The following is a 25750-nucleotide window of genomic DNA, read 5'->3' on the forward strand; positions in this document are numbered from 1 at the left end:
TGGCGTGGGGCACTGGTCCATGATGTGGGCAGCCCACTGAGGCAGACAAAGGGTGTTGGCAGCATCAGCAGTGCGCGAGCTGAGAGCGTGGCTTGTCGTGGCTGAGCCAGAGACGTGTGGGACAGGGAGCTGGTTTCCCCGTGGGCCTGGGAGACAAGGCTGCGTTGTCACTGGGAGACCCCTTCCAGCCTGGCTGCGCTCAGGCTCTTTGCTTCTGAGTTCAAAGTGAGCAAGGAGGACGTCAGGCCCTGAGGGGTGGTCAGGGCAGGAAGGAGGAGGGGTGGGGAGGCAAGTTGGGTCCAGTGTAGGTCCACACCCCACCCCGAGCTCTCACTGCTCTGAGAAGGCCAAGCTGGGGGTCAGAGGCAGAGGGAAACCTGGGTCTCAGCATTGGACACAGGACCGCCTAATGCTCGGCCCTTCCTGGGGACAGGAACTCCTGAGTGCTTGTCCAAAACCAGGGTCCTGGGGCTGAGACACACTCCACTTGTTCTCCTGCTCTGAAACCTACCCCTTCCTGCCATCCCCTGGCCTCCACAGTCCACCCTGATTGCAGGCCTGACCACACCACCCCCTCAGGGGGTCCTTCGGGGCTCCTGCCTGCACCTGGGTGAATCCCCGGCTTTCCGCCCAGCGCAGCAGGCCCTATAACAGGCACCAACGGCATCCCGTGCACACAGGGTCTCTCGCAACCTGGCCTCTGCCCAAGGACAGACGGATAGACAGGCCAGTGGACCCTCGGGCTTCCATCATGGCGCTCAGGAGGCCGTGGGCAAAGGAGAAAGTGGAAGGAGGCTAGTGCCGGTGTCTGTGCCTCGGGAGCCCGGCCACCAGGAGAGAGCCCCGCCAACCCCGCACACACGACAGCTGCCGGCATCCCCATCACACGAGTTAGGGATCTGGAATGCACTGACTCACTCCAGCATGAAAGTTTTATTACCAATGTCTCACATTCAAGTACAGATTCCTGTGAAGTCTGACTCCCCAAGGAGAAGGGAAACGGCAGGGGCTGGCTGCATCCCCTCACTGAGCTGGGCCTCCCCAGAACCCACGGCTCCCAGTGGGTGGGCAGGGGCCTGAGAGCCTGCTGAGGCGCCTAGCACACACAGGACCCCCAGTGCATGGGGGATCACCCCTCCCACAGGACCACCCCATGCACATGGGACCCCCAACACACACAGGACCACTAGATCCACCAACCAGGTTGTGCATATGCTATGAGAGTGGGTTCTTCCCAGGTCTTTGTCATTCCTCATCCCAAATGTGGCCTGTTTCCCCTCCAAGAGCAGGTCTGATTGCCGGGACCTGGAACGCCCAGGAGAGGAGGGGCCACTTTTAAAGAAAAGCCTACTTCTGTCACATTGTTCAAAGCAAAGACCCACTAGCCAGAAGCACGTGTGGGTGCGAGAGGCCTATCTGGTACTTGGGTTTGTGTCTGCCTGGGAATATGGGCACACTTGAGCATGTGTGCATGCCCTAAGAGTGTACGTGTGTGCCTATGCACCTGTGCTTCTGTGCAGGGGCAGGGGATAGGCCCAGATGCATTCACACATGCATAGCACAACTGGGCCTGCCCCAGCCCTAGCCATGGGACTCTGTCACTCTCATTGGCATAAGGGTGGACCCCGAGCTGGACACAGGGACACAGATAGATCACACACAAATCAGAGGGCCTTGGTCCTGGGGGACAGTGGCCAAGTCATGGGCAGTACATGTGGCTGTGGAAGGTCCCCATCCACAATGGCCCTTGAGGCAGGGCCTTCCAGGAGCCCCCCGGCCACGCCTAGGGGTGGAGGTTAACTCTGCAGCCTGAACTCGTGGGTGGTGGTCTCCCAGCGGGAGGGGTCCTTGTCCAACATGCTGCGCTCTGTGAAAGTCACGTGCCCATCAGCGTCCACGAGGATGACTGTGTTGGTTCTGAAAGAGAGCATGGGGGGCCAGCCCCGTGGCCGAGTGGTTAGTTCGTGCACTCCGCTTCGGCAGCCCAGGGTTTTGCCAGTTCAAATCCGGGGCGCAGACCTAGCACCGCTCACCAGGCCATGCAGAGGCGGTGCCTCACATAGAACCAGAAGGACCTACAACTAGAATATACAACTATGTAGTGAAAGGCTTTGGGAAGAAGAAGAAAAAGAAGAAAAAAGAAAGATTGGCAACAGATGTTAGCTCAGGTGCCAATCTTAAAAAGAAAACAGAGCATGGGGCCCATATTCAGCCCGTTGTCCTATGCCTTCTGCCCACCTATCAGAGCCCCAACAGGGATAAGATCTGAGGCAGGAGGGGCAAGCCAACCACACCTGGGGCCTGTGCCAGGCACCTGGCCCAGCTTGAGGCGGGTCACGAATGAGCAGCTGCCACAGCCTTGTGGAGTGAAGGGTCTTTCTGGGGCATCTGGGCACTGAGCCTGGGGGGTCTGGGGTTCCTGGGCTAGCCCCAGGCCACACTCAGTGTCCTGCTGCCTCCACTCTGAAACACTCCCAGCCGCCCTGCCTGTCCTCTGCAGTAAAGCCCCAACTCTCACCAGGGTGGCCCTGGGCTGACCAGGCACTTTCCCACCAGAACCCCCTAGAGCTCCCAGGCAATGGCCCCGCACTGCCACCTGGGGCTGCCCAGACATGTGGCCGAGCTCGGCTCTTCCAAGAGATCAAGTTGTCAACCTCTTAGGGCCCAGATCTTCACCTGGAACTCTCCCCTTTCCTCTCTCCCCTCCCCCAGCGCCTGTCCCAAATGTTCAGCACACCTTCCTTCTCCTGCCCAGCTCTCCCCACAGCGAGTCCTCCTGCCCATCTCCCATGGCCAGAGGGCGAGTACGAGGTTGCCGAGCAGCCCCAGCACAGGCTGGCGCCCATGGAGGGCCCACGCATGCTGAAAGCGGGGGTTCCCGGCTGGGGTCGGACCCAGCAGCCACGTACCCAGCCAGGGAGTAGACTTGGTGCTCTGAACACGAGGACACATGAGCACACAATTTAGTCATGAAAACAAGTCTCCAGTGGAAAAGGGGCCTGAGGGAAAAGGCCACCGTTCAGGTGTACAACCCACGGGCCCTGGAGCAGCAGTGCTGGGAGTCCACACCGAGCTGGCCCCACCCTGCACCCTGTCCCCCAGCCACAGTGCTTTGAGCTGTCATTTCCTTGAGGATGAACAACTCAGGCCTGCCCTCCTCTCAGTTCGCTGGTCCCCAGGACTTCACACGTCCAGCCCCTGCCAGATGCCCTCAGCCTCCGTAGAGCATCAGCCATGTCCCCATGGCAAGGTCACCTCACAGCCTCCTGGGAGAACCAGCACCTCACCGTCAAGAAGGCAGCAATAACCCAACCTCTCCCATCTGCAGGGACAGAAGGGGCCTCACTCGAGCTCATTGACCTGACCCAAAAGCCAGGCATAAAGGTGACATCACCATGACCAGGGGTACAGGTGACATCACTCCAGCATCACTCAGCACTTGTCACCACCCAAGCACCCCGTCCATGAGTCCCTGGCAGCCATGGGTCCAAGGGTCCCTCACAGTCACCACAGGTCTCCAGCCCGGCACAAGGCTGCACCCACAGGCCTCAGTGCGAGCTGAACCCAGGCAGATGTGGCTACACAGGAGGCCACACTCCACCTCCAGGCCAGGTGTACTGGGCACGTGGCAGCGGCACTCCTGGAGCATCCCAGCTGGTCCAGCCGCCTAACCTCTCTGTGCATCCCAGCCGCCTGCGAGTGCAGCAGGGGGGCTGCCCTCAGCTCCCTCCACGTGGCCCTCTGATGGAGCCATTTAGGCAGGTTTGGCTTCCCAGCCACACACAGCCTTTCCTTCTCCACCCAGGAGGGAGGGAGGCAGGGAAGGAACTTGCTGGAACAGCAGACACCTGTGCCAACAGCTTCTCCCTCCCAGATGTTCTCACGTTGCAGCCGAGATCAGCATTTACCCTTTTCCTGGGGTGAGGTGACATCACCTGGCTGAGCTAACCTAATCCCAGCCCTGGTCACACGAAGAACATGACAGGCCCAGGAACACAGGGCGAGTGAGGGGAAGAGCCAAGCAGTGGGACCTGCAGGCCCACAGGGATTTGCTGACAGGAGTGAGCCGGAGGCCATCTCGGCCCCCTCATGGCTGTGCAGGGGGAAGGGGGCAGCTCAGGGGCACCCCCGGAAGGCAAGGAAGCCTCAGAGCCCTCGTGCCCGGCCTGCAGTACCTCTGGGAGCTGGCAGGTGTTTTGTACATGACCATCAACCGTGGCGTCTGCTCACCCTATGGCCCTTGAACTGACATGGCAGCTGCTTCTAGGTAGGGCAGAGGCTTCAGGATCCACAGAGCTAGGGAAGGAAGGCCTCGCCCTGGCTACCCACAGAGTGAGGGGAAGGCCAGGTTCCTCATGGGACAGGACTGGAGGTGCCCAGCGGCCTCTGTACCTGGTGCCATAGTCCGGGCAGCGCACACACACAGCCGCGTACTTGCTCAGAATGGGCTGCACGTACTCCCTGCCTTGGTCCTCGATGGCTGGGTCTGGCAACTGCCTAGAAGGATAGAGGAGGGAGGGGTCAGCACCAGCACCTCTGCTGCCCGCCACAGCCCTACCTGCCATCTTCACAGCCCTACAGTGCCTGAGGAGTCCGCCAGCCTTGGAAGGTGGGGCCCACAGGGTATTGCATGCACGTTTCTGCTCAAGGCCTCAAATCTCTGTCCAGACTCTCACTTAGGGCTCCATTGCTGGGCCTGGGTCACCAGCCAGCGACCACAGGGCCAGCTCCCCCTGCCAGGGCCACCAGCAGCTTTCCCAGGACCCAGGACTCCAGGAACACGAGCACCTGAGAGCTCAGTGCTGGGTAAGGCTCTGCTGGGTCTGAAAATGCCTGGGGTCCATCTGGCCAGAGCTGGGCAGGGCACCCTAAGGAAGGATGGAAGCCACTTCCCAGAGCGAGCTCGCCCTCCCATCTCAGAGGGCCTGAGTGGGCAGGGGCATGGTGGGTGGTGGCCTGGCTAAGGGGTGCGGTCACCTGACCACATGTGCTCCCTGCTTGCCCCTTATAAGAGGTGCCCTGTGGGCATCTGCGCACTTGCCAGGAGTCTATTCGAGCCCCGTGGCTTGCTTGCCACCGTAGCCAGGGCTGGGACAACAGCCATCAATAAGAGCAGCCAGCGCCCCCTTACAGACCTATGGGGACAACAAACAGTGGCCGTGGGCCGTGTGGACCTACAGCTGAGAGGAGGCCACTGGGCAGGGCTTCCCCAAGCGGGCGGCTGTGCTGAGGCTGAAGGTGCCATGGTTCAGAGAGGAGAGAGAGGGTGAACAAGAGGCAGGGAGAGGCCCTGGGGGAGGACAGTGCAAGGCAGGCTGTGGGGGGCTCCTCCAAGGGGCCATCCAGGCAGGACACTGGCCTGGCCTGGCCCGGCCTGGCTGGGGAAGGAGAGGGACCTATGAGCTGGGTCATTGCATAGGAGGAAGGCCAGCCTAGCGAGCACCTTGACCTCCAGCTGGGATGGCCAAGACATGTCAGGAGGTGGCAGGTGTCCCCTGCAGAGGCCACCTGAGGTACCTCAAGGCCTACAGTTGAGGAAACCAGGTTGGGGGCTTCTTTTCCCCAGGCAATTCCCTGGATTTCCCCATCCTGGCCATGGTGGGACAGCATGTGGGAATGACAGTTGACCCCCAGGCAGACTCCTAAGCTGGCTGCTCCCTTCTGTGGTTTGCTAAGCACCTGAAGCCTTCTGGAACCTCCCACCAGCCCTGTGTGTTCAGGCAGAGGGGAGCCTCTAGCCCTTCACAGCCCCATGCAAGCCTATATCAAGCCACTGGGAGCACCGAGCTTCCCAGCACACTGGCCTGGGACTGTTCCATTTTCCGTCATCAAAGCCCCCCTCTTCCACATCAGAAATGGCAGCTGCCCAAGGGGCAAAGGCAGGAGGGGCAGAGGACAAGCTGTCCGTCAGGCTCCCCCGTGGCCAAGGAGCCAGCCTCAGTTGCCTGCACAGACCTCCCAGAACAGCAGAGCCTGCCTGCCTCTCTACCCCTGACCGGAGCAGTGGGGTGCACGTCCACTCCACTGGCCCCAGGGGGACCCGCCCACTCACGCCTCGTCGTTGTTGAGCACGTCCAGGAGCTGGGCAATGAGGTCATCCTTGGGGAGGGCCTGGCTCTGCTCCACAACCGCCAAGAAGAGCTGCTTCCCAAAGCACAGCTTCCTCCAGGGCGTCTCCAGCAGAGCATTGCTCAGCCCGTAGGTCCCTGTGGGGAGAAGGTCAGCCTGGCCAGTGCAGAGGCCCCACCGTCTGAATTCAGGATCAACTCTCAGCCACCCACCCAGCACTGGGCGAGGTACCAGGGCTACGGCCAAGGGCACTGAGGCCAGGCTGCCCCATGCTCCAGCACCTTCTCCATGCACATTCCTGACCCGTCTGCATGGCCGGGGTGCAGAACTCAACATGGCAAGGCTCCTGCAGGAGACCACGAGGCACAGATGCCAAGTGGCCTTGATGGATGGGATAACAAGGAATAAACAACCTGAAATCCAACAGGGCAAAGCAAAGCGGGTGCTCGAGAGGGCACTGCCTCCCCAGCTCACTCCCGCTCTCAGCTGGGACAGCTGCGAGTTGGGGGTCCCCCCGAGAAGGTCAGGGGTGGGAGAATCAGCAACCCGAGGCCAGGGGGATGCCTGGAGAACACCAGTCAGCGGTTAGGGAGCAGACCCAAATCCACCCACTCAGTGGGCGCAGGCAGGGCCCACCTCTACCTGCTGGCAGGGGCCAGGGCTGGGGGTGCTACAGGGTCTCAGGCAAGTTCCTCAGAACGAGTTCTCGTAGGTTAACAGAAGGAGTGACAAAAAAAGGAAAGGGTGGGGGCTGGCCCCGTGACTGAGTGGTTAAGTTCGCGCGCTCCACTGCAGGTGGCCCAGTGTTTCGCTGGTTCGAATCCTGGGCGTAGACATGGCACTGCTCATCCAAACATGGCACTGCTCATCCAAACCACGCTGAGGCAGCGTCCCACATGCCACAACTAGAAGGACCCACACGAAGAATATACAACTATGTACTGGGGGGCTTTGGGGAGAAAAAGGAAAAAATTAAATCTTTAAAAAAAAAAGGAAAGGGTTTCTCATGTCAGCAAAAGGAGAGGCTTGAGACTTGGGCTGGAGAGCCCCCCCAGAGCCTCTTGTTGAGAGGCTCCGCAGGCCATAGGGGCAAGTGAACTCAGAGTCACGCGCCCTGGAAGATGCACTGAGGACAGGCAGCCGCCCCTCTGCTGCGGCCAGACTTCTGGGTGAGGGTCTCGACCAGGTCTGACATGACTGCACCCGCTTCCCAGGAAACCACACTGCCAGCACAAGGGAGCACTGTGCTTTATCCATCAGGAGCAACAGGAAAGACCACACGTCAGTGGTGCTGAACACCTGGGGAGCCACATGCCAAAGAATGGAGTGGGACCCCTGCCTCAACCGCACATAAGAATTAATGCAACATGCCCCAAAGACCTAAATGTAGGAGCTAAACTATGAAACTCTTTGGAGAAAACACACAAGAAAAGCTACATGACCTCAGATTAGACAATGATTTCTTACATACGACACCAAAAGCATAAGCAACAAAAGATAAAAATAACCTAGACTTAATCAAAATTTAAAATGATGTGCTTCAAGAGACACCAACAAGACAGTGAAAACAAAACCCACACGAGGGGACAATTCTGCAAATCACACAGCTGATAAGGGGCTAGTAGCTGGAACATATGAAGAACTACAACTCAATAATAAAAATACAAAAAAAAAAAACAATTTAACAAGGGGCAAAGGATCTAAATAGACATTTCTCCAAAGAAGATATACAAATGGTCAATAAGGACATGGAAAGATGCTCAACGTCATTAGCCATCAGGGAAATGCAAACCAAAACCACCAGGAGCTATCACGCCACACCCACTAGGATGAGTGTAATGAAAACAGACAATAACAAGTGTTGGCGAGGATGTGGAGGGACTGGAGCCTCACACGCTGCTGGTGGGAATGCAAAATGGGGCAGCTGCTTGGAAAACAGTTTGGCAGTTCCTCAAAAAGTTAAACAGTTTCCTTACAGTCCAGCTACTCCACTCCTAGGTATATACACAAGACGGATGAAAACATGCGCCCACACCAAAACTTGTGCACCAACGTTCACAGCAGCATTATCCACAATAGCCCAAAAGTGGAAACAACCCAATGTCCAGCAACAGATGAATGGAGAAGCAAAACACTGACCATCCGTACAATGGAATATTATTCAGCCATAAAAAGGAACGAAGCCCTAATTCACACCACAACATGAATGAACCTTGAAAACACACTGAGTAAAAGAAGCCAGAGACAAAGGCGACATATCGTCTGACTCCATTGATGTGAACGTCCAGAATAAGCCAAGCTACAGACACAGAAAGTAGATGAGTAGTTGCCAGGGGCTGGGGGCAGGGGGAATGAGAGTAACTGCTAAAGGATATGTCTTTGTTTCTGTTTTTGTTTTTTGAGGAAGATTAGGCCTGAGCTAACATCTGCTGCCAATCCTCCTCTTTTGCTGAGGAAGACTGGCCCTGAGCTAACAGCCATGCCCATCTTCCTCTACTTTATATGTGGGATGCCTACCACAGCATGGCGTGCCAAGCGGTGCCATGTCCACACCCGGGATCCAAACTGGCAAACCCCGGGCCGCCGAGAAGCAGAACGTGCAAACTTAACCGCTGCACCACTGGGCCAGCCCCTGGATATGGTTTCTTTTTAAGGTGATGAAAATGTTCTGGAATTAGACAGCACTGACAGTCACACAACTTTGTGAACATACTAAAATCTGCTGAAGGATACACTTTAAATAAGTGAACTCTGTGATATGTGAGTTATATCTCAATAAAGCTGTTATTAAAGAAAAGTGACACGGATCAGGTGGAGGTAGGCTCAGGAACGAAACAACAGGATGTAGTTGGAAAGAATTTCTTCCAAGCAACAATTCAGTAGAAAACAACCATCTCCAGTCACAGAGTCTCAAGCCCTGAGAATTGAGGGCATTGAGGGTGGTTTCCAGGTATTTCCATAAAGGCCTCTGAGCCATAAAACCACACATCTATGGACAGCTTATCTTTGACAAAGGAGCTGAGGGCATACAATGGAGAAAAGAAAGTCTTTTCAACAAATGGTGCTGGGAAAACTGGAAAGCCACATGTAAAAGAATGAAAATTGACCATTCTTTTTCACCATTCACCAAAATAAACTCAAAATGGATTAAAGACCTAAAGGTGAGACCTGAAACCATAAGGCTTCTGGAAGAAAACGTAGGCAGTACACTCTTTGACATCAGTATTAAAAGGATCTTTTCGGACACCATGACTTCTCAGAGAAGGGAAACAATAGAAAGAATAAACAAATGGGACTTCATCAGATTAAAGAGCTTCTTCAAGGCAAATGAAAACAGGATTGAAACAAAAAAACAACCCACTAACTGGGAAAAAATATTTGCAAGTCATATATCTGACAAAGGCTTAATATCCATAATATATAAAGAACTCTCGCAACTCAACAACAAAACATCAAACAACCCAATCAAAAAATGGGCTGAAGACATGAACAGACATTTCTCCAAAGAAGATATACTGATGGCCAATAGGCACATGAAAAGATGCTCATCATTGCTGATCATCAGGGAAATGCAAATCAAAACTACACTAAGATATCACCTTACACCCATTAGAATGACAAAAATATCTAAAACTAATAGCAACAAATGTTGGAGAGGTTGCGGAGAAAAAGGAACCCTCATACACTGCTGGTGGGAATGCAAACTGGTACAGCCACTATGGAAAACAGTATGGAGATTCCTCAAAAAATTAAAAATAGAACTACCCTACGATCCAGCCATCCCACTACTGGGTATCTGTCCAAAGAGCTTGAAGTCAGCAATCCCAAAAGTCCTGTGCACCCCAATGTTTATTGCAGCACTGTTTACAATAGTCAAGACGTGGAAGCAACCTAAGTGTCCAGCAACAGACGAATGGATAAAGAAGATGTGGTACATATATACAATGGAATACTACTCAGCTGCAAAACAGGAACAAAATCATTCCATTTGCAATAACATGGATGCACCTTGAGAGAATTATGTTAAGTGAAATAAGCCAGCGAGAGAAAGATAATCTGTGTATGACTCCACTCATATGAGGAATTTAAAATTATGGACTAAGAACAGTTTAGTGGATACCAGGGGAAAGGTGGGGTGGGGGGTGGGCACAAAGGGTGAAGTGGTGCACCTACAACATGACTGACAAACATTAATGTACAATTGAAATTTCACAAGATTGTAACCTATCAATAACTCAATAAAAAAAAAAAAAAGGCCTCTGAGCCAAAGCACAGATTTGGGGGGAGGGGGTCTCTTGTGCCTTTTAGTTTCCAGTTCACCCCGACAGTTGCGGCTCAGTGCTGGGGGAAGCTGTCCCGGGCCGTGGGCAGCCTGACACACAGACTGGGTACGAGGGTCAGATCACAAGGTACACAGACAACCGACAAGCGCAGGCCCAGGAGAGAAATGCAACAGGGGCCTAGTCTCTGAAAAGCACAGAGGTGTCCCCAGAGGAGCAGCCCTGTCACCACCCCCTGAGCAGACTCACCTGGGGCCAGGACAACAGGCTCAGGGTCCCCGCGGTTTCCATAGTAGCAAACGACGTCTCCCTTCTCTGTGCTGCGGACAGGGGCGGGGAGGGGTCAGCTGGGAGCCAGGGCACCAGACCCTGATGCCCGGCAGTCTCCACGGCCCCTTCCCCAGCACCCCTGCCGGCAGCCAGAGGAGGCACAGGGGCTCGCTGCAGTCAGGGCATGGGCTAGTCAGGGCCCCAGACCCCCAGGGTCCTCTCAGGCAGGGTCATCAAGACCCCTAGCTCCACACCCCCAACTCACCGCAGAGACCACTGGCCTGGGAGCAGCAGAATCTAAAAGACCCTCCTGCATCGATGGGTGCCCTCACACACAGGCACTCAGAGGCCGCCTGTGGCGACAGCTGCTGGCTCAGCCCCACACCCACCAACACCAGTTCCCTCCAGAAAGCTATGACCCCCATCCCTACAGCTCATCTCTGAGTGCCTCGAGGCAGGACAGGACACCCCAAGGTGACAGAGGCTTCTGAATAACACACCAAAGATCACATGTTCTTACCTTCATACACTGAATGTGCATTTAGAAGCAGTTTGAAATGCTCTGGAGCTGAAAATGTTCCAGTTCCTAAATACCATAGTGAATCTTTCTGCTAAGAGTCAGAATGCCTTTTCTGCAAACTACAGAGAGACTCTTTCTGGCTTATGACCTGCCTTCCTGGTGGGATGCTGGACACGGTGACCTGAGCCTTCAGGATGAACAAGCGTAGAGACAGGGCCAGGTGGGGGGTGCTGTGGAGTCCCAGAGTGCCCACCTCAGCCCTCCTGCTCAATGCCACCCCGCAGGCAGGACCCCCGCTCCCATGCAGCTTACTATTCTGCTCACATCTTCCTCCCCACAGCCCTTGGCTCCTTTCTTAAAATGTTTGGCTAATGACTTCAGAGGCCTGTTTGTAGGCAAAGAGCTGGAAAGCACGAGAACCTGCGGGATTGGGCACACACTCCCACCACACCTGGTTAGGCAGAAAGGGGGCCTGACCCAGGGACCAGCCACGATGGGGATGAGGCTCTCTTCTTCTCAGCCTTGACTTCCTCCTGGCACCCACCACCCAGGCTGCTTGCTCACCTCTGACTCCCTCCACTCTCTGACCTTGGGCCTGGGCACCAGCAGCCACTGGACGCTTGGGATGCTCCTCTTGGGACACCTGTCCTCAAGCATAACCCACTGGGCTCCCCTGGCTACCGCCTGTCCTCAAAGGCCATGTCCAGGGAGGCAGGCCCCTACCCTGCAGCCCAGGAGCTGGGAGAGTTGCTCAGGCTCCAAGGGGCCCAAGCACCCACCCATGCACCCCCTGTCCGTGCATGCATCCACTCAGAGCATGGGGCCCTCATCCCCCAGTCACTTGACATGGCTGCTGAGCACCGAGTTCTGCTGGCATCACAGCCAGGGGCTGATCTCTTGGGCCGGGGCAGACATACACGAAACTAGTGACAGGTAAAGTGGCCCCTGAACTTGGGGAGCAGGGAGGACACGGGGACTCCCCTCCAGGAGCCAGCCGGTGCCAGCATGCCACGGTGGTGAGGGGAGGGCTCTGGGCAGCAAGTACCAGTGCCGGCCATACCCTTGGCCCTCCTCCCTTGAGAATGATGCACCCATCCACAAGGTGGCGCAGGGCGGAGCAGGTTGCACAGTGGACACTCGAGGCACAGCAGGCCAGGGCTCCCAGACAAGAGAGGGGCCCGTGGACCTGCCCTTGTGGAAGAAGGCAGGCTCAGGACAGGCATCTGGACTTGGGCCTACTGCAGGGCACTTACCGTCTGCTCCGGCACCTGCCCTGACAGAAGCCCCTGAGCTGATGGCATCCACTGACTTTTGGGGCACTGGAGGGGGAGGGGAGGAGCACACGGAGAGGACGGAGGAGTGCAGAGGGAAGGATACTCACTTCCCCGAAAGGCAAATACAGAGAACCCCTGCAGGTCCTGTGGCCACATCTCTAAAGCACACTTCCCATGGGAGGGAACACAGCACACCCAGCCCACCCTGGTGGGGCTGACGCGGCTGCCCCACTGATGCCTGAATTCACAGGCTGCTCTGTGAGGCTTGCACCGAGAAACACGCAGGAGCCCTCAGGTAGTCGGGGGGTGGACACCCAGCCAGGGCCTCTGCACACTGGCCACCCCTCGAGACTCCAGCACTGCCACTCTAGCACCTGACACCTTCCGTCATGTACACTGAGTCTGTCCACAGCGTCCACTCATCTGTCTGCACACCTGCAGGGAGGACTGGGCGGGAGCCTGGTGCCCATCATGCAGCCCTAGCCACCCCCTGGCCTCTGCCCACCAGCATCTGCCCGTCAGCCCTGGTGCAGGCCCCGGGGTCCCCCCACGAGACCAGGGTCCAGCATGACTCCTGTAACCTGCACCAAGCACCAATGATCACTTCTCCTTGGGGCTCAGTGTCTACAGTGGGAGGTGAACTACCCTGATGCCACAGGCAGCACCCCCTCCTCAGCTAGCACTCAGCAAATGGCACCAGGTAACAGGGCCTGGGCCAGAGGCAGCCCCCTGGAGGGCTGTCGCTGTGCAGCTGGTGCCTGAGCTACTGGGGGCCCATGGCCGGGGTCCAGGCCCAGGAGCCACAGAGATAAACGCACTCGGAGAAGCCAGGAGAAGGCCCGACGCAGCCGTCCAGCACACAGAACCTGCACCTCAGGTGGAGTCGCAGATGCTGCCAGCTGGTGTCCAGCGGCACCATGGCCAAGGGCTCAGCGCTCCTTCCCAGGCTGGTGCCCAACTGGTGGGATGTGGCTGCTATCTCGAGGGGCACCCGGGACCCCAGCTAGGTACCCAGGGCAGAGCCAAGGGACCCCGGCCCCGGCTCGCACCAGCAGTGGTCTTGGCCATGTCGCCCGCCTATCTGAGCTTGGCCGCATCAGGGGCACACAGGGTGCCCAGTGCTGCACCTGAAGGGTTCAGCATGCACCCCCCAGGCTATCCAGGTAACCGCCAGCTGCTGCTGCAGCAATCAACCCCTGCTGTACCTCTCTGTAGGCCCAAAATGGGCCTGGCAAGGCTCCAACTTACTGCCACTTCCCATGAGGCCATGGCCCTTTGCAGGGTCCCAACAACCTGACTCCCGAATCTCACAGCCAGCACAGGTGTCCCTGCTCCAGCTCCGAGCCTCCCTGGGGGCCCTGCTCCTCCAGCCATAAGACAGGACCTTCTGCCTCTCCTGACCCTGTTCCTTGCCTGTCTGCCCCACTCTAGATGACGGAATTGCTCTCCCAGCTGCCGGTGCAGCTGGGCCTCCATGTCTCTGGTGACAGGGTCCACAGCCAGCTTGGACAGGTTCATTGCCCCCTGACAACTCCAGACGGGGCCAGGCGCTATCCACCAAGCGCCTCGCAGAACTGGAGATGAGTCAGGCCGCCGGCTCAGATGTTCCTCCCAGAAGACTCCGCCACCGGGCCTGGCGCTCAGCTGCACCAGCCACCGTGGTCCTGGAGAGCTCCGTACCATGGTCAGGTGGGCTCGGACCTTTCCTCCCCAGCCTGGGGCACCTCTGCCCACCAGAGGTCAGATCAAGTAAGATGTAGCTCAAAAACAGGGGACTCCTCAGCCACAGAGGTGGGCAGAAGACCCAGGGGTGGGGGCCAGCGTGGGTGAGGGCCGCACCCTGCACCTGGGAGTGCCCTCTGCTGTCACACTCGGGCTGGCCTGGCAGGAGCCAGTGGCCCTCACACTGCCCAGGAAGCCCCCCTACCCCGGCTCTGCTCCCCAAGTCCCCACAACAGTGGATCTGGGAGGCCCTCAGCATCCGGGATGCTCACCAAGGAACGATATCCCTTGAGAGGCTGCCACAGATGCCACAGCACCTCCAGCGGAGCAGCAGGGCAGGAACCCCGCCTCGTGCACGCCCAAGGCCCGGCCTGTGGGGGCTGCCACCTCGCCACGACGCACCTCAGATCGGCGGCTATGAGGTTGAAGCCATTGTACAGGTGGCCCTCTGCGGAGACCTTCTTCAGGTAGGTCAGGCTGTCCATGTCGGTGGTCAGAAAGTGGGCCACAAGCTCACCTGGGGCAGGGAACAGACATCCATAGCAAGGAGGCAGGACTGAGCCCGCCCCCTGAGGAGACTGGTGTGGGGCACCCACAGCTGAACACTTCCATACCAGCCACATCTCACGACCCAGCAGCCAAAGTGGTCTGCATCAAGAACTCTGTTTTTGCTGGTTTTTAAAATTTTTTCTCCATTACGCCCCCATATGGAAGTTCTGCATGAGGGAAAAAAATCTTCAGTGGGGACAATATATGTCCATGGGGCTGTCCTCCTGGGGACATTGCTCTACAAACATTCCACGGGTGAGGGACAATGACAACTGTGAGGAGTGATGCCTTGGCTGGGGGACAGCACAGAACAGGCTCCCCGAGAAGGGTGAAGCACCCTGTGCAGTGGGTACAGTACGGCCCAGGCCGAGGGCAGTTCCAGCGACACCAGCCAGTGGGCTGCAGGGCTGGGATGTGCCCTCCTTCCCTTCTCGCTCCTCTCAGGTCTCTGTACTGCTGGAGAAAGCCCCGCCTCACCTCGTCCCCACCCTGCGGTACCTCGGCCGCGGGCATCCGGGTCCAGGCGCGGTTGCAAGTAGTTGGTGAGTGCTGCCAGCTTCCCCCGCGTGCTGATGCCCAGCCACGTGCCTCCTTCCTTGCCTTCCTCCATGTCGAGCCCTGCGACAATGATGGCATCACCACCAGCAGCACCCACAGGTGGGCACCAGCCCCACGCTGTCTCTGCGTTCTAGGGAGATGCACACTCGGCAGGGAGATGCAGCTCAGCCCAGCAGCCTGACTGTGGAACAGGGGCTTGACTCCACAGGGCAAGGTAGCCTCTGGGGCCCAAGGAGCACACGAGAGAGACTCCTGCCCCACAGGATGACATCTGATGCCTGTGGGAGCCCCCGAAACCATGCAGTGAGCACCTGCCGAACACATCCTGGCCCAAGAGCCTGCCTTGGACTGGGAGGATAGCCAGCCCTGTCAAGGAACCATGCCAAGCCACAATCCTGCATCCTAGATCAGGGGCACGGACGCCGGCTGCCCTCCTCAGCAGGACCCAGGGTCCCTTGGGGTGGGTGCTTCACTAGGAACCCAGGGCACATCCAGACCTACCAGTGTGCCCAATGCCCATGGCACAGGCCTGGCCACGGTTAATGCTTCATGGGCCCCACCCATGGGTTAGAGGGGCCCTTAAAGACAAAGCAGAACATCTTTCTAGATTAGAGGGTTATTTTACTTCAAGATTGCGGTAAAAACTGCTAAGTCATTAAAATATTATTTTTATAACAATAATAAATTATAAAAGTAAAAGAAATAAAAGATGTCAAGATCAGAAAAGAAGAAGTCAAATTGTCTCCATGTGTAGATGACAGGATTGTATGTGAAAAAAATCCAAAAGGAATCTATAAAAATAAAATCTACTTCAACTAATAACTAAATACTAGCAAGAACTGGAAAATGAAAATTTAAACATACCATTACAACAGCACTAAATGATTTAAAAAAAAAGCAACTTAGGAAAACATTTAAGGAAGAATGTGTAACACCTAAGGAGTGAAAACCACAGGGCATTGCTGAGGAAAGTCACCCAGATCTAATTAAAGGGAGATGCCCTGTTCCTCAGCCAGAAGACTCAGTATTGTCAGGACGACAGTTCTCCCCAAATGACCAAACGTCAACATAATCTCAATCAAAATCCCAGCGGACTTTTCGCTGTATGGAAATTAACAAGCTGACTCTAGAATTTATCTGCACATATGAAGGAACAGGATGCCCAGCAGTCCTGAGCAGGAGCAAAGCTGCAGGACTTACACTGCCTGACCGCAAGACTTGCTAAAAAGCTCCAGTAATCAAGACCATGTGGCACTGGCGTCAAGACAGACAAACTGATCCATGGGACACGAGAGTCCAGAACAGACGTGTTCAACTGATGTTCAACCATTTGCCACAGTAACACAATAGGCAAAGGACATCTATTCAGTAAATGTTGCTGGGACAACTGGAGAGACAGGGGTGGCATGAACCTCAACCCCACTACACACCATGTGCAAAAATTAATGTCAGAGAAATCATAGATCTACACATAAAAACCCCAAATCAGAAGGCTTATAGAAGCAAACAGGAAAATATCTCTATGACCTTAAGGTGGCAAAGACACAAATAGAACCACATTTGTCCAACAAAGGACTCATCTCCAGAATGCAGAAAGAACTTCCACAAATCAACAACTAAAATGCAAATGAAACTTCTACATCTGGCCACCAACAGGGTCCAGATTTACCCTCCTGCATAAAACAACCAAAAAATAAACAAAATACAGGAAACAATGGGTTTCAAGACACTGGACATTGGAGACAAAAGACAGTGATCTCCAAGAGACAGGAAGGGAGCGAGGCGAGCCCCACGCCTGGAGAGTTGGCCCAGGGAGGGGTCTGGGCAGAGTCCAGCAGACCCCTGGCTGAGGAGAGGGGCCGAGAGTCCAGGGAGACTGAGGTCGCCAGAGTTCCTGGGGCAAGGACCAGAGAGGAGAGATCTGCACAGAGAACCTGGCCACCTGGTCAGCTCAGGTGTGTGAGGACACTACCCAAGGCCGGGAAAGAACCACCCAGAAGGACCAGAGGAGACAGTGCTCACACAGGGCTGGGAAGAGCGCCTGTACCCAGAAGCCAGCCTGGGGAACCTCAAGGTTCAGGGAGCACTGGGAAGAGTAGACAGAAGGATCTTTTCTGAGTATGGGGAATAATCAGCCTTAGACTGGGCCCAGCTTAGACCCACCCACCTAACAAATCTTAAGAGCAAGACCTCAAAGGATAAAACTGGTTCTGAGTAACTTAGCTGTGTCCCAGAGCAAAGCTCAGGAATATTTACAGGTCTAACAAAAACATTCACCCCAACAAGATAAAACCCACAAATGTCTGGCACCCAATCAAAAATGACCAGGCATATGAGGAAACAGGAAAATACGTCCCTGCCCACTAAAAGGGGTTCAATCAATCCATTAAAACTGATCTGGAACGGACACAGATGTCAGAAGTCACAGACAAGGACATTTACACAGTTATTACAACTGTATTCTATATGCTGACAAAGTTAGGTAGAGATAAGGAAGACACAAAAATTGAATTTCTAGAGACAAAAACTACAAAGCATGAAATGAAAACATACAGGACGGGACTAAAAATGGATTAGACACTGCAGAAGAAAAGATTAGTGAACTGGAGGATATGGCAATAGAAACTATCTATGATGAAACAGAAAAGAGGGTTTTAAAAAATGAACTGAGCATCATCGAAGTGTGGCACAGTCTCAAGAACACTAATATAGGTGTAACTGGAGGCAGAGAGAGGGAAAGAGATTGAGAAGAGTGAGCAGGAGACAGAAAAACATTTGAAGAAATAATACGTAAATTCTTCCAAATTTCTAACAAGTTCCTAAGCAATGCTGATGCTATTGGCTCAAGGCTGACACTTGGAGAACCACTGGTTTACAATTTTACACACAATTTGGCAATGCTAGACAGTAGGAGGGTGTAGACCTTGGTGTCTTCCAGCCCTAGGCTGGGTGTGGTGGCCACTGGGTCCACCTAGCACTGTGGTGCGACAGGGCCACCTCCCACTAGGCAGGAGCCCCGATTTAGCATGCCAGCGGCTGCCTCCAAGCCCCTAAAAAGGATGAATGAGTCTGAGTGGCTGGAGCACTCAGCAAAGGTCAGCACTGATTCAGGGGCAGGAAGTGCCAGGGTCAGAGGGAGCCCAGGAAGCCCAGGCAGCCGAGGGGCCCAGCAGGCTAAGCTTTTGTTCTAGCCTCTGTGTCATCCACAAAAATCCTCAAGAGAGGCCTCCTGCCCCTGTGCCTGAGGGCACCAGCCCTCTCACCCCACTTCAGCCTCCCATTCGTGCCCTGCAGCAGTGGCACGCACAGCCTGCCCTGTCCCCATGACCCCGGTCTGTTTCACCCTAGCCTGGGATGGTTCTGGCGGTAGCCACAGCTCTCCTCTGCCCTCCTCCCATGGCCCTGTAGGCCTACCCCATGAGCTCTGGGAGAGGTCCACATTCACACGAACCCTGGGTTCCCATACTGCTGTGCCCAGAGCTTACAGAGCAGGGGCCCCCTCACCAGCCCTGCCCCACGCTCCAGTCTGCATGTCTAGACATATCCAGGCCACCAGGTGCAGCTTGTGACAAGGTCAAGACACAGTCCAGAGACCCAACCTCTTCTCCTTCTTGTACCCAGCCATGCTCCGGTCCCTGCTCACAGCCTCACAGCAGCTTTCCCCACCACCCACCAGACCTCCCACCCAGGATGGTGCCTTGCCCCAGCCTCCTCACTCCTGGCCTCCTCCCACACGGCACCAGGACCATCCAGCCTTGGCAATGTTTTCCTCAAAGCACTGCCCGACCACAGTCTAAAGGAGGCCTTTTGAGGAAGCTCTACAGTTGAGCTTTTAGATACCACAAGCAGAGTGGGGCACATGCAGCCTCCCTGGCCCCATGAGGGCACACGCCCCGCCCACCGGGCACCTGGAGTGCCCCTGTCAGCTCTGCCATGCTCCCTGCTGCTTGCCTAGTGCCTGGCTTGCAGGCAGAGGGACCCCTCGCCCAGCCAACATCTGACCACACACCTTCCAAGTAGACACCTGCCTACCCCACGGGCAAGAACTGCTCCCTGTCCAAGGGGCTCGAGATGGCTGCCACTGGGAAGGCAGAGAATCCAGCTGTCACCTCCACTTCTGCCCCTGTGGTAACTCTTTGTGCAGCATTCGGTGGGCCAAACGTACCCCAACCAAGCCTCTGCTCCCCAAATTCAAGCCACCTCTCCCTGCAGCGAGGGGTGCTTGTGCATAAATAGAGGCATGCAGATAGAAGTGCACACACACGCACACCCACAACTGTGAAGCTTCAGAGTGACTGTGTGTGGACGTGCACTTCATACAGAGCCAACCGCACACCCACAGCTAAAGGGTGGGTCCCAACAAGACCAACCTACCCTTCCAGCTACTTGTTCCAGGGATCCATGGCACACAACACCATGGGGACAGTGCTGGGTGGGCAGTTCCAGGCCTGGTCTCCCCAACCCAGGTCCTGGACGCTGACTCTGGAGCCAGCCTCATGAGACCCATCAGTGTCTACTTATTTCCCCTGAGAAGGAGCACCAGTCACGCCTGTGGGGTCCTGGGGCTCACCCGCCCTGCCACACTGCAGCCGCCCACGTGAAGGGAGACTCACCACTGAGGATCTCGCTGTTGTTCCCCCAGAAGCCTGCTAACTTGGAAGGTCTGTGGTAGAACTCGTCCCTGTTGGCTGCCAGGATGAGCCTGCAGGAGAAAGCAGGGCTGAAGTTCTCGGGTCGCAACAGGAAAATTACAGTTCTTTCTCTTGTTAACAAAGAAAATTTGTCTCTGTAGCAACACAGGCAGGGCTCCAAAAGGACAGGAACCCGCACGGACAAAGGTCAATGGAGGCTCCAGGAGGGTGCTTCCCAGGAGCTCACAGCCAGGACTCACCCTGGGCCCTGCTGAGGAGCAGGCAGAGGCCAGGGGAAGGCACGTGTCCAGGCCACTCGGGGCCGGGAGGAAGGCGTCCGCCCACCAGGAACAGGGCTCAGCGGGCAGCAGGACCGGGCTAGGCAGGTAAGGGCACTGAGCACTGGCAACAAGCAAGTCCTCGGTGCCCTGGTGGCAGTTCGTGTCCCTCCTCTGTCCACCTGTCCTTTCCCCCAGGACACCCCCAGCGAGCCCGTGAGCTTCCTGGAAATGTGAGCACGCCCGCCAGAGGGGCCTGGGGACGCGTGTGGGCAGCAGCAGCACACAGGGTCTCCGAGGGCCACTCTGTCCTCCATTTGGGGGGTTTTTGGGAGGGAGTGGTCAAGGACTTCTGTTTCACCAGGCTTTTGCATTATGAATCAACCAAGTGTTTCTTTTGCAATTAGAAAAGACGTTGTCAAAGTTTTAAGAGCCCTGATTTTGAGGTAAGAAAATGAAGTTTCCAGTCTGCTTTGCTATTTAAATAAGAATATAGATGGTGACCGAGTGGAAGGGGTCCACCTCACAATGTCTGCTAGACCTCTGGGTCTGAGAAGTGATTGCTGACAGAGGTCCTGAGTACCAGAGGCAGGTGCTGAGCACGCAGGGCCAGGAGCGGAGGTTTGGCGGCCTGTGGTCACACTGGGCCAGAAACCAAGTTATTCTCATCAGTGATCAGATCCTAAAAGGTCTTCAAAAATAATTTCTGTATTGACTCATTGATTTTATGAACATTTGCTAATGGTACAATGTGAATTAACAAGGACGTTCGTAAAAGTGAAAGTGAAACCAGGGCAGTGGGAGCATTTTCACACCATGAATGTGGAGCGTGAGCCCCCTACTCCACACCTCCCCATGCAGCCCAGGAGACTGTGTGTGGCCATGGAAGCTTCCGGGTCTGCCCAGGAAGCCCCACCACCTTTGGGTTGCCTGTCTGGCTTGCGGTCACTTTCTATCCCCTCCAAACAGCCAGCTCCAGGGCTGCGGCCAGGCCTTGGGGATGTGCACCTGGGTGGCACAGGAGGTCACTGTCCCTGACATGAGCCCTGGCCACTCACACAACAACCCTCTGCAGTTCCGACTGCCAAGCTCCAACCCAGACCCCAGCCCAAGTCAAGGTAGATGGCCTGAGGGAGAAGCCACCTGGGCCCTGACCACCTGACCACCTGACCCCTGACCTCTGCCACATCTGCTCTGTCCCTTCTGGGACCCCACCCGGTTCATCCTGGCTGGCGCCGCTCCCATGAGCTGCCTGCATAGGCCTGTCCTGGTGGAAGTGTCCCATCCACAGCAGCCTGGACAGTGGTCAGGAGGAGGCAGAGCGCCACGCCCCCGAGTGGGGGGACCAGGCAGCTGTGGTAGGCATGCAGCAGAGGTCGGGCCCCCACCAACCCCTGCCTGTAGTCAGCAGCAAGCATTCTCCTTCAGATACACAACACCCCTCCTGTGCTCACAGCAGTGAGTGGGGACAGGGAGGCAGCGCCCAGAACAAGGTCGGTGCTGTTGGCTTCTGGTTCTGATTCTTACACAAGGCTCCAGAGAAGGAAAAATTAGTAAAGACAAAAAGAAAAAGCTGACTGAGGAAAACCTTCTGTTCTAAGATTTCCACCCGCCTATTTTTAAAGCAAGCAGCAGTTACCTGTGCTTGTTAATAACTAGGAACATTAACCGCTGGGTTATTATTGTCACAGGAGTCGCTGTTTAGCTGCACTGCTAATGGTTTGTGGGGATTTCATCAAATACATGCTGCATTTGTCAGAGGCGGGTGGGCACGCTGAGTGCCCACATCAGTGTTTGAGTGGGAGGGAGCAGCCCTCACCCACCACTTCTGGGGACTGCAATGCCAATGCAAGTCCGTCAGCCCACTGCAGCCAGGGGCAGGGGCGTGCCCCCAGCCAGGGGCTCTGAGGACGGCAAGTCACCCATGGCTCTGTTTCCTTCTAGTAAACGAAACCACTAATTATTCACCACCAACGGGGCTCCCCATCCTGCTGTGGAGGGGGAGTTTGTGCATGTCTGGGAGGTGGGTCTATGCACAGCTAAGGGCTGGTCTGCGCCCATCTGAGGGGTGGCTCTGCGCATGTCTGAGGGGTGTTCTGCGCACGTCTGAGGGGTGGTCTCTACCCCTTCTGACGGGGGGGGGGGTCTATCACATCTGAGGGGTGGTCTGTGCACATCTGAGGGGTGGTCTGCGCACGTCTGAGGGGTGGTCTGCGCACATCTGAGGGGTGGGTCTGTACACATCTGAGGGGTGGTGTGCGCACGTCTGAGTGGTGGTCTGCGCACATCTGAAGGGTGGTCTGCGCACGTCTGAGGGGTGGTCTGCGCAGGTCTGAGGGGTGGTCTGCGCACGTCTGAGTGGTGGTCTACGCACGTCTGAGGGGTGGTCTGCGCAGGTCTGAGGGGTGGTCTGCTCACGTCTGAGAGGTGGTCTGTGCAGGTCTGAGGGGTGGTCTGCGCACGTCTGAGCAGTGGTCTGCGCACGTCTGAGGGGTGGTCTGTACGCTGTCTGTAGGGAGTTTGGTGCAGGTAGCAGGCACCGGCCTGTGGCCCAGTCATGTCCCCAGTAGTGATGACCCCATGGAAGCTGCCACAAGGGGGTCTCAGCTCACCCAGCAGTCCCTCCAGGTTGGAGCCAGTAAAGGGCAACAGCTTGTGAGTTTGAAGAGATATTTTGATAAAGACGTTGTTAGGTAAGAGTGGTGACGGCAGCACCTGGAGCGGGGTAATCGTGTTCCATGCGGCCTACCAAATTACCACCAGTGTAGCAGCTGAAAGTGACACCACTCATCATCTCAGCCCAGAGTTAGGTGTGGCCCAGTGTGCTGGGTGCTCTGCTCACGGTCTCCTGAGGTGGCAATCAAGGTGCCAGCCAGCAGGGTCTCAGCTGAGGCTCGGTGTCCTCCTCATGCTCCTGAGGTTGTTGCAGAGTTCACTTCCTTGAAGCTGTGTGACTGAGGGCCCCTTGTCTCGCTGGCTGTTGGCCAGAGTCACTCTCAACTCCTGGAGCCACCCTCAGGTCCTGGCCACAGGGCCCCTCCAGGCACAGCAGTTCACCTCTTCAGGAGGGGCCTGTCCCTTCTGGGGGCTCTCCTGATTAGGTCAGGCCCACCCAGGACATCTGTTTGACTAACTCAAAATCAGCTGATTAGGGACCTTCATCACATCAGCAAAATCTCTTCAGGTTTAGCCTCGCAGGCCCACCTGCACTTGGGGAAGCACACCACACAGGTGTGTATAGCAGGGGCATCCATCTACCACAGGGGTTATGGGAGCTCACGTTTTACCTTGTAGGTTTTGTGAGCTATGGTTTTTTTCAAAGAGCCCATATCCCTTTACAATCAGGGAGATCACAACAAATGGAATCCCGTTGGAACACAGCTGCCTCTACAGGGCATGGAAAGGTTGTCAGGACCCAGGGGCAAAACCACAGCCAGCACAGGGAACCCCAAAGTTAGCTTCTCACGGCCCACTACATCATTTCCATCCGCCATGTCCTTTGCTGGAGCACCAGAGATACTCGTAGTAGAACTAAAAACAAGAGCAAGACCAACAGGCAACTGAAGGTACTCACAATGGGTAACGGCAAGCAAAATGCAGAGGCTTCAAGTGCCAGGCAACAACAGGTGTGGTGGGCAGGGGCTAGGACCACCCAGAGGCTCACACCCCTGGGCAGGGCTAAGACAAACCACACCGGAGGCGATCCCAGGAGGGAGTGACACCTGAGAAGCCACCTGTGGGTGTGGCCAGCATGCAGCCTGGAAGGCAGACCACACATGCACCAGGGCTAGCACAGCACCCAGAGGACAGGCAGGGAGGCCTGATGGCACCTGGGGGGCCAGGCGAGGGTGGTGCCCAGGGGGCAGTGGCAGCAGGATGTGACGTGGGGAGGGCTGCCACATCTGGAGGGATGGCTGCCTCCAAGAGGGAGGGGCAGTGGGGTGGCAACATGGGGGTGGGATCCGTGGGATAGCCTATGGGATCCGTGAAGGCCATGGGCCAACCCACCATCAGGCCTAGAGTTGCTCTGCCGAGGCAGCTGTGCTCACATTCACTCCCAGGGCAATGGTGAGCTGGCTCCACTCCCTTCCCATGCCGAGAGCCACTTGGCGACAGGCTACAACTGTTGAATCTGGATGGGAATGGACCATAAGACACACACCCTGAGTGGGCCACACTTTCTACTGTGGGGAAACAGACGAGAGGATGCTCAGATGCGGCCCGAGACAGGGAGAGATGCTTCAGGAACCAAGCCTTCCACCAGCAGGCCAGTAAAGCGCAGGCACAAACAAGCACGAATGTCACTGGGCTGTTCCTGGCAAGGCATGATGGGGACAGGCTCCTCTTTCAGGAACTAATTCCCAGGAAGCCAGAAAACAAATTCCCACGAGATCAGCATGTGGCAAGAGCAGAGCCATGGGCGACACCACCCACAGCGTCAAAAGTGAGGACATCTCGAGAGTGACGTCAGCATCATGGCAGACTGAGCTCTTCCCTTAGTCTCTCCTCCCAAGACACAACGAAAAGGACACTCATAAACATTTCACACAACACAATAGACGACTGAGAGACTCACGCAACCATAGGTCTGAAGGTCGGGGTGCTGGACCCCCCTGGGAGGCAGGAGGAGGAGGTAAGCAGATCCCCTCTCTCTCCCAAGTGGCAGTGATGCAGGGTGTGGGACCTCATGCAGCAGCTGGCGCAGGACTCTGAGGAGAAGGGGAAAAGGTAGCCCTCAGCGGGAACACTTGCACTCTCGGAGCTGCTCCCAGCCTGTGGGATGCTCCACACCAAGACGGCTGGGCAATCATGGAGGTGTCCATACTAGGCCAGCAGCCCAGGCGGGAAGACAGTGAGTGCAGAGCCAGGGTGCACACACCAAAGAAAGCCCCCTCTCCCCCCTCCCACCTGGCACACCAGCTCGGCCGGTCGACCAGAGCAGGGGAGCCCCGCCAAAGCACCTGCACATACATGTGTAAAGCAGCAGCGGCCAGGGGACAGACACAGATGGGCCCTATCAGCACAGCTTCCAACGCACAGGCACAGCTGCCAGGGTCGCAGCAGGCTCAGAAAACACAGCTCCTGCGCCCCCGCCCAGTGGTGGAAAGTGGAAGCCAAGACCAGATACTACCACTACACAATGGAAAAGTGCACCCCATCATGTAGCATGAAGAGATAGATTAACACTCCAGACCAGAAGGAAGATGACAAGCACCCAGAAACCAATCCTGAAGGCACAGAAATTTACAATCCAAATGACAGAGAATTCAAAATAGTTATCACAAAGAATCTCAACAAGTTACAGGAAAACTCAGAAAGACAGTTTAATGATCTCAGGAATGAAATGAATGAACAGAGGGAATTCTTCACAAAAGAGATTGAAACTATAAAAAAAAAAAAAAAAACCAGAGGTGTTGGAGATGAAAAACAGAATGAGAAAAAGAAAAATCTGAAGTCCTTAAAAAATAGAGCTGATATTATGGAGGAGAGAATCATTAATTTACAGGACAGAAATATAGAAATGCTACAGATGGAGGAGAGAGAACTAAGACTAAAAAGAAATGAAGAAATTCTCTGAGAAATATCTGACTCAATTAGG

General features: G+C 55.7%; 1 protein-coding gene across 24 annotated transcripts in view; it reads right to left on the minus strand.

Moving 5' to 3' along the window:
- Positions 1–914: 914 nt before the first annotated feature.
- TANGO2 (transport and golgi organization 2 homolog) overlaps positions 915–25750 on the minus strand; it is a 50599-nt gene continuing 25763 nt past the window's right edge. For 11 of the 24 annotated variants that reach the window (XM_070628104.1, XM_070628095.1, XM_070628096.1 and 8 more), the window contains 7 exons: positions 19856–19944; positions 15183–15302; positions 14538–14652; positions 10599–10669; positions 6053–6206; positions 4393–4497; positions 915–1917 (listed from right to left, as the gene is read on the minus strand). In XM_070628104.1, the coding sequence (XP_070484205.1) occupies positions 1797–1917; positions 4393–4497; positions 6053–6206; positions 10599–10669; positions 14538–14652; positions 15183–15302; positions 19856–19944 (775 nt within the window). In that variant the 3' untranslated portion in view covers positions 915–1796. Of the gene's footprint in view, positions 1918–4392; positions 4498–6052; positions 6207–10598; positions 10670–14537; positions 14653–15182; positions 15303–19855; positions 19945–24727; positions 24861–25750 lie in introns of all 24 variants that reach the window. The other 13 variants (XM_070628093.1, XM_070628089.1, XM_070628090.1 and 10 more) reach the window with 4 other exon arrangements.

The sequence above is a fragment of the Equus przewalskii genome, chromosome 7 (assembly GCF_037783145.1).
Source record: "Equus przewalskii isolate Varuska chromosome 7, EquPr2, whole genome shotgun sequence".
Taxonomy (NCBI): Eukaryota; Metazoa; Chordata; class Mammalia; order Perissodactyla; family Equidae; genus Equus; species Equus przewalskii.